The 8950-nt window shown below is 53.1% G+C and overlaps 1 protein-coding gene across 4 annotated transcripts in view; it reads right to left on the minus strand.

Moving 5' to 3' along the window:
- The window catches only part of LTBP2 (latent transforming growth factor beta binding protein 2), a 94874-nt gene that overhangs the window by 8953 nt on the left and 76971 nt on the right, over positions 1-8950 (minus strand). For 2 of the 4 annotated variants that reach the window (XM_015599628.2, XM_015599631.2), the window contains 7 exons: positions 8359-8478; positions 3462-3581; positions 2279-2401; positions 1930-2055; positions 1365-1490; positions 360-482; positions 143-268 (listed from right to left, as the gene is read on the minus strand). In XM_015599628.2, the coding sequence (XP_015455114.1) occupies positions 143-268; positions 360-482; positions 1365-1490; positions 1930-2055; positions 2279-2401; positions 3462-3581; positions 8359-8478 (864 nt within the window). The remainder of the gene's footprint in view (positions 1-142; positions 269-359; positions 483-1364; positions 1491-1929; positions 2056-2278; positions 2402-3461; positions 3582-8358; positions 8479-8950) is intronic. The other 2 variants (XM_015599629.2, XM_015599630.2) reach the window with 2 other exon arrangements.

The raw sequence follows: 8950 nt of genomic DNA on the forward strand, positions 1-8950 counted from the left end.
CTGACACTTGTCCCTTTCATTACTGTCAACCTCCCATCTTCCCATTCCTGGGTGGGACCAGGAGCATTTTATCGCGGTACTAGATCTAGTCTCCAGCACCCTCTGCTGCTGGCAAGTGGACATGGCCAAACTGGCGTCTCACCCTGGCAGCTGGTGCCGCCTTCTGCGCTGGCAAAGCCTGGTGCACAAAGACAGAAGAAGGACCCGTGGCTGTTGAGGCACTCCCCGTGGGGTGCGCAGTACTCCTCTCCCATGCACTCGTCCACGTCTGCAGGGAGATGATAGTGTTCACTCCTGGGGATGTTCCCACCTCCCCAAACACCGACCCCAGTTCCCCTGGAGAAACCTGAGCCACTCACCCTCACACACGGTGTCATTGGCCAGCTGGAAGCCCTGGGGACAGAGGCACTGGTAGGAGCCAGCCATGTTTTTACACTCGCCTCCTATGCAGCTGCTCTGGGGGTCTTCACACTCATCCACATCTGCAGAGTCACACAAGAAGAAGCCAATGGCAGCACCTCCCAAGGACAGGAACCAGTGGGGAGGTCTCCAGAAGGCTCTGCATGAGGAGTCTGGCCCCACAGGGGCGTCATCCCCTTATAAAGCAACATACTTGGGAGAAGCTGGTGAGGGAGCCTCTGGGGAGCAGGGTGACTCCAGCTCCCTCTACTTTGTCCCAGCTCAGCAGGCTCTCCTTGCCTCTGGCTGGGCTTCTCTAGCTGCCCACACAATGCCCACCTTGGGAACACTTGGCCTTTCTCAGCAACCCTGGACTAGGGTGGCCAAATCCCACTACCCTTATAGCTGAGATGGCTTAGATTTTACTGAGAAGCAATAAGAAAACAGATGAGAAATAAGCCAAGTACATAGATACAGAGAACCTGAGAAGGTAGCAAACTAGACTCTTCAAGCTGGCCTACAGATTGCCTGGTGCAGGCTGGTGTCTTTTAAAATATGATCCGAACATCTACCCTTATGAGGAACCCTTGAGAAACTTGTTAGAAACCAGAACCCAAGCTTCCCCCACCCCCACCCCACCCTTGGCAACAGAAGTTAATTTAGCAGGCCTGGGACAAGGTCCAGGAAGCTCATGTGGAACAAGCTCGCCCAGCGATGCTGATGCTTGTGGTCCAGTGGCTCATTGGCCCCCAGACCCTGATCTGCAGTTGGCTTTCCGACTCCTGTTGGTCAAGGGGTGAGAATAAGTGTACCCAGCTAGGCCACCATCCGAGGTAGGTAGAGGGGACCTTGGTCTGAAAACAGCCCCTGTTGTGTCCTGGCTACTTTCTTTTCTGAGGGTGATGGGTTAGTCTCCCTGAATCCTGAATCCCATCTGTGTTCTCCTCCCCTGCAGGGGCTCTCACCTTCACAGGTGTGGCCCAAGGGGCTGGGCCGATAACCCTGGTCGCAGTCCCTGCAGGAGAATGAGCCGGCAGTGTTGGTGCAGATGCCTGAGGGGCAGACTCCAGGAAAGGCACATTCATCTAGGTCTGGGGCAGACAGCAGCTGGTCACCCTGCGGGCCTAGGAGGGCTCCCTCCATCCGGCGAGGCAGGAACCTCCCCACGCCTCTGGCCTCCTTCTCTGAGCTTGTAGGACTCTCTCCAGGCCCCTGGGGAAGGGCAGGCCCTGGTAGTGGATTTTCTCTAGGGCAACTCCAGCACCCTCTCTCCAGAATGCTCCTGGGGCAGCTCTACTGTCAGCTTCCCTCCTGTCTCTGTGACTCCCTTTTCCTTCTGTCTTCACCTCTAAACTTGGGGATTATGATGATAGAAGCTCTCCTTAGGCCAAGTCCATGTATAGGGTCAACTAGCCTAGCCTGGAGACCCTCAGCATCAGTCCAAAGCTAGGGGACATATGGAATGTCCTTTGGAAGGTAAGAGGGCCTATATTCTCGGTCTCTCTCTGCCAACTTCCTCCTCAGGGTTACCTTCACAGGCAGTGCCGTCTTCATTCACCCAGTACCCACTGTCACAGGCTGAGCAGGCGAAGGAGCCCTCAGTGTTGAGACAGAGACCCGTGGGGCACGAGGCCCTGCTGGCACACTCGTTGACATCTGAAACAGGCCATTGATTTTTGTGTGGGACTCTGCAGGACAGACGTGCCAGGATAGCAGAGACTGACAGGTGTGCAGAGGTAGGGGAAAGGACAGGTCTTGGCAGTGATGTGTTGGATCAGCATGGTCAGGGATGCAGGGCCAGGGGTCGGAGTGTGTGTGTAGAGGGAAGGAGCTACAGGCCGGTTTGCTGTGGAAGAAGGATGCGTTAGTATCTTTGTACCTTGGCAGCCTTTCTCATCCGAGGTGACCTCGTAGCCCTGCTCACAAGAGCATCTAAAGGAGCCCTCCAGGTTGATGCATCTTCCATGAGCACAGACCCCGGGAGTCAGACACTCATTCACATCTGTGGGAGAGAAGTCCAAGATGGCAGGCTGGCCTCCTTTCCTTCATGCAGCCCCCTTCATCAGGCATAGAGCATCTCAACTATGAGGCCAAGGAATCACCATTGAGAGGCACTGTAGGCCACCCTGGGAAGGCCACGAGGTCATTACAGCTCTTGGCCCCACTCACTAAAGCAGGAAAGAATGCCCCTCCCCACTGAGCTCACTTCAGCTCTAGTAACACAGAGCACACTGCATATGTACTAGAAAAGGGGGCTAGATCCCCCAGCCTTGGGGCTAGTTTTGCCCACCAGAGGACACTTGTAGTGAAGTGTCCAAGACCTTGACTCACCTTACGGTGGGTCTGAACCTCTCTGCCAACCAAACGTATGATCTCATATTCCCAGCCCAACAACCAGCTTCAACAGGTGAGTGGGCAAGGCAAAGAGAGGCCAAGCTCTGCCTGGGTGCCTGAATGGCAGTGTCAAGGGCCTGGGAAATGTCTGCCCTCTCCAGAGACTCAAAGCATCTATTCACAACTCAGTTCCTCCTGGCATTCTGAACCCGGGCCCTTCTTCCTGCGGGGGCTGCTGGTAAAGAACATTCCTCCTACAGCTGACATGCAGCTTCCTCTGGAGGAGAAGAGCACTCACTGTTCGGTTAAGCCTTGCTGTTTAGACACTGCTATTGAGATGCAGTAGAGCAGAAGACCCTTGCTCCCTGGAAACCATAGCAGGGCCTGGCTGCTAGCTGACAACAACTCCTCCTAGGATGCTTGGCACTTCACTCTGCCCAACAGGATCCAGCTACAGGAGCTTCTGGGACCTTGGGCTATGGCTCCTGAACGGACATGGCCAAAAAGCCAAAGGGGCCTCCACCCTAGCTGATTCAGAGGGCAGAGTACCAGTAACTGAAGCACACCCATCTCATGCTCAACGTCATCTGGGAACCCAGCCGGATCATGGATGACAATAGCTTCCAAGATGCTTCCCTCTGTCCCGCTCTTTCTCTCCCTATGTGTGAGCTCGACCAGAGGTCCCAAGGCCAGAGAGCCCTCTCAGTGCCTTTGCAAACACCCCTCACCTACACAGCTCCCGCTCTGGCCCCTGTAGCCCTCCTCGCAGGCCAGGCAAGTGTAGGAGCCAGGGGAGTTGACGCATCTTCCATCGGGGCAGGTGTCAGGGTGACGGCATTCATCGATATCTGCAAAATAACAGCCCCTCCCTTGGTCATCCCTGGGAACCACAGCACATGAGTAGGTCTGTAAGGAAGTGGATCCTTGACCCTGCCCTTGTCTGGGGAGAGGGAGAGATGTCAGTTTCCGTACAGATGGAAACTAGGAAAAAGTGAGTGTCATCCTGTGTTCCCAATTCCACCTCCCACCCACTGTCCTGGACAAAGAGAGATGGAGGAACTCTAGAAAGGGAGACACCCTGGCTGGGTGTCAGAGGCTGTGGTTACCACTAGCTGTGGGAGGGTGAGAGAACTCTACTTTGTGAGCTGGACTGTCAGAAACGGCCCTCATATCTCCCTCGGTGAACTCCTGTTCCTTTACGAGTGGTGACAATTACTGAGATTGTACGTGCTTGGCACAGCAGGCCACCAAATAGATCACCAGCCAGGCAATGAAGACAAAATGGGTTTCCCAGCACCAGAAAATGAGTACTGAAGATGATCCCCAATCTTGGATGAAGCTAAGACCGGCCCTGAGGCTGGTGCAGAGCTAAGGGTGGCAAAGTTTCTCTGCTGGAGAGACTTTTCTTCTAGCCAAGAACCATGTAGGGCTTTCAGTACCCACCCTGGTGAGATCCAGGAAAGTCAACCAGAAAGGATGAGCCTGAGCACCAACCAGACAAGTGCGGGGAGAAGGGACCCATGGAAGGAGAGGAGCAGCAGTCCTGGGAGAGTGACAATAAGGAGGAAGATGGAGATCTTGCTCCCAGGAACTGTAGGCAGGGTTCTTCCCGATGTGACCTGGCATCTCGGGGAGTCCATATCCAAGGCACCCAGGGGACCTGGCTGAGTTAGAGAGGTCATACACAGGGACTAAACACTGAGTTGGGGCTGCAGGAAGATGCTATGCTCCTCTGGCCCAGGGCCGAGGCTCTCAGTCACTATTCATGACCAATAGAGTGACCAAGCTCCAGAGGAAACAGGAAAATTGACTCTTCCTAAACAGGTAATTGTCATTCTCTTAGAGGAGGTTCACCCACTTATGCGAGTTCAGAGGCCCTATTGCCCAGGAGGAAGACTTACTCAGCCTCACAGAGGAAAAGCAGGAGGTAGTGACAAGGGTCAGAACACAGGCTTTCTGCAAAGGGACTAAAGCCAGGAGCTGCCTTTATAGAACAGGATAGATAGAGGCCCTGCAGTGAAGGGTAAAAATGAGTCTCCCCTGAGGCTGTTTGCTCTGCAGGAGACAGGAACACACCAAAGCCCTCTGTCCCAGGGAACTGGGACCTTCTTAAAACCAAAACTTCACTGGGAGGGTCCAGAAGGGGAAGATATTCACAGGGCAGGTGGTCAGTCAGGTGGGTATCTGCAGGGAGAGACCTGGAACTGCTAGGGAGAAGGCTCATCTCTGGAAAGAGGGCGACCAAGAGCTCCTACTTGGGCTGTGGTGACACCAAGCTAAACTATTCTAAGAGTTTCTGTAAACAGAGAGATGAAAAGAATGAGACAGAGGTGGAGGAAATGAAAGATCTAGGGCTGCCAATTTTGGCCACCCAGGAGAGAGCAGCTAGCACCATGGCTTGCTGGCCTTGGCTGAGGTACCGGAAGGAGGCTGGGCAAAGCCATTGGGAATGATGAACAATCCCTGCTTCAGGGAGGCCAGACTTTCAGGATGAAGAGAAGAAGGAGGAGGCAAGGATCCTCCTCAAAGAACACACAGAGAAAAATTAAAGTTCTGGGGTCTCTCCCACAGGACCAAGCAGTGGTGGAAGGAGATTAGATTTACCAGGAGCAGAGCTCTGAAGCCTGTCCTGCCCAGACATTCCGGGCACATCTGTGGAGGTGGTGTCCCGCATGTCTTATGCTGGGCATTAGGCGACTTGTGGTCCTAATGCTGTTCGCTAAATATTCCAGCCCTCCACTTTCTGGGCCATGGTGGGCTTATGCCTCCTGGCCTCTTTTGGTTGGGCGGGGCCTGAGGACAAGTGCTGGCCAATGAGCTATGAGTAGATATAACGTGTGATTTATAGACCAAAGCATTTAACTATGTGCAACCCTGCCGAGCGTTCTTTCTATTTTCCATGGAGACTGGCCACATTCAAGATGCTGGCTATTCCTTTAGCCTGGTTCTAGAATGAGGAAACATGGGTGGGACGCCCAGTTGATCCATGATAGACATGTGGCGTTGGTCACGTGTAAAGTTTCTGTATTCTAAGTCACTAAGATTGGGGTTGTTTGTTAATGCGGCATAACCTAGTGTGCCCTGGCATGCCACTGCTGGTTTTCGTCCTCAGACCAGAGTCCCAGCCAGCGATGATCACATGTGAGAGGTCTGTCAGCAAGTGGTAGAGGGAGGAAAGAAATCAAAGCAGCCCTGAGTGTCCACCTGAGCCAGGGAAGGCTTCTTCTACATGGGAGCCACTAGCCAAACCAATCAACAGGAGCCAGATGAAGGTTCCAGATGAAGTGAATTTCACTTCTAACCACTCTGTGTTAAAGGCACTGGCTCTAACATCACCAGACACCCTGAGGCTGTTCCGCCAACCCCTTGGTGCCTGGACTGGAGCCAGGTTTTTCTGCCTAGTCTAGGGTTTAAATTTTAATCTAAGATTATGGCATGTTTTGTCCTAGCCCATGGCTGGGACAAAGCTGGCGCTCAGCAAATGTTTGCTGACCAAAGAATGAGACCATGTGATTAAATGTTTAAACCCTCTTGGTATGAGGTGGCTGAAGACACCCTAAAAGACGCATGTAAATAGTCACCCCAGGGACCAGCTTGCCCACCTGCCGTCTGTACACTGGGAGGATTGTGGACCTTCTCGACCAGCACGTCAGCCTTCGCACGAGGAAACATAAGGGTGCCCGCCTCCATTGCTTGTGAGAACACAGGGTGAGGAGAGTGCTCAGTCAGGGGCCAGAAGCTCAGGTAACCTTGGATATGGGTGGGGGACAGCAGAGCCCTGGCAGTCTGCAGGGAAACTAACCCCTTTCCGTGGGAACCCAGAATCCTGGTACGACGGAAATGCCATTGAGACTTTGGATGGGCCGCTGTCCAGACCACGCAGGCCTTTCACCAGAGATTTTGAGTTTAAGCGGAGAGAGTGGTTTCTTAGTTGGAGAAGGAAGAAAGAGAGAGAAGAAATTGACTGGGCTCCCGGGGTGATGGGCCGGGTCTGTGGTTACTGACGGAAACCTGGAGGAGTGTGCAGGCTACATCAGTCTTTCTTTCAACAGACTGAGAGCGTCTGCCCTGGGCCAGGAACTCGGCCTGACCTCCCAGCCGAGGTGTGTGTCTGGAACCTTTCCTCCAGAAGGGAAGGGAACAATCCAGAGGCATGGTCTGGGGTAGCGGGGGAAGGTTAGATGAGAAAAAAAATGGAGCCTTCAGATAGTGATGCTACGTTGTTGTGTATGCTCATTCAGTCCTCACAAGAGCCTCTGAGATAGGCATTACGGTTTTCATTTTCAGACACTGAAACAAGAGCCAAAACCAGGCCTGTCTCTGCCAGAGCCTGTGCCCTTAACGTGGACTGGTTAGGTTAAATTTGATCTTTTTAATATCCTGGTATTTTCTTGGTTCATTTCATTTAGTTTTGCTTTTCTTTTTAATAAAGTGTTCTGTCAAATTCATGTTCTGATGCTTATCTAGCATGATGGGTATCTAGCACAGTACCTGGCACATAATGGGCACCCATCAAATGCTAACTCCTTTCACTCTCCCTTCTCCTAGGAAATACCAGGCTGTCTGTTTCCATCACGCTCATGAGGACAAGGAGTTCTGGCTTTGATCATGCACAGGCCAGAGTCTGAAAGGGGGAACACCAAGAGGGAGACACTGGGAAGGTGACATGTGGATTGGGGGGTATGCAGATGGAGAGTTAGTTGCCCATCCTACAACCCTAACCACCTCTCGCCTTTGCTAGACCTGCTAGGACTCTGGGCTTTGCTTCCATGGTACTGGCACTGGGAAGGGGAATGAGGGTGAGCTCACCCCTCACCTCCAGGACCCTCTGAATCCAGGCAGGTCCTGGCCTGGAAAAACCTGGAGGCCAGGAGGAGGCCGGGCCGACAACCCGTGAATCCGGGGCAGGATTTCCCTCCAGAGAGAGCTTTGGTTTACTCTCACTTATTCCTGTCTCAGCCAGTCTTGGGAACACATAACCCAGGCCTCTTGCAAACATTTGACACCCCAGCCTGGCAGGAAGGTGGTGGTGGCAGAGCTGCCAGAAGGTTACACAATAGTGGCAGGTTCGAGCCAGTCTGTGAGGAGACCAGTTGGCAATGTCACGGTCACCTTTTGGCCTGGGAAAGGGAGCGAGCAAGGATCAGGGTTTGTTGTTCATTCATTCATTCATTCATTCATTCAACTGGCATTTGTTGGGGGTTGTTCAATGCATGGTCAATTATCATGGGCCATCCAAGGATATGGTCTGTCCTTAGGAGCTCACAGCCTAGAAACTTTAGCAAGAAGGACAAGGCTGAGATCTCAGGCGCCTCCCTGATGGGTTGATTGTTATGCTGCATTAACAAGAGTGCTATGACTCAAGGTGAGGGCACAGGTGTACAGAGGGATGTTCTTGGGGTCTCACGTATATAAAGTTGCTCGTGTTCCCTGCTTCGGGGGCAGACAGCATACCACAATATCACTAAGGGGTTGAAAGGGCTCGAGAATTTCTAGACAGTGCTCTGTTTTTAGGAGTGGGCTCAGCATGAAGGGGCCCAGTCAGAGACAAGCTAGAAGGGGAGTTGGGGGCAACCAGTGCATGGGAGGGACCAGGAGATGGTAGGGCGGCACCCCATTCCTTACCTTGGCAGTGCCCTTTCCTGACCATGATGTAGCCCTTGTCACATTTGCAGTGGTACGAACCCTCTGTGTTGATGCACTGCCCTCCGTGGCATGCCTCTGGCTGCTCACACTCGTCTATGTCTGCAAACACATAGAAAAAGCCTGAACGGGGGCCAGCCCTGCAGGGCGTCCTGGGGTATTCCTTCAGAGCCCAAGGACGAGGACACTTATGCTGAGCTCGGGTAGGGAAGACATCCTTGTTGTAGCCACGATTGGCAGAGGGCTCCTACGCCAGGTCAGACTGATATAGCTCAGGCCCCTGCAAACCCCCAAGTTCCTTTCTCTCTAGGAAGCTACTTTTGGGGCTCATGGGGACCCTCGCGGCTGTCTTCTCATCCCCTGACGCAAGGGCTGGTCTCGAGGTCCGATGGCAGTCCATAGAGCATGATCTGAGGCTAACGAAGTCCCCCTGCTGACCCCAGTATGTCCCTCTGTATTCATCTGCTCCTAGAGTTCCTAACGGCCTCGTAAAGGTTAGGGATTAAGCAACATGGGAAAGACAGAACCTTAGACAGCTGTGGAACTATCCATGTGGTTTATTCCATTGTCCCAA

Source organism: Pteropus alecto, unplaced genomic scaffold, assembly GCF_000325575.1.
Source record: "Pteropus alecto unplaced genomic scaffold, ASM32557v1 scaffold8, whole genome shotgun sequence".
Classification (NCBI taxonomy): domain Eukaryota; kingdom Metazoa; phylum Chordata; class Mammalia; order Chiroptera; family Pteropodidae; genus Pteropus; species Pteropus alecto.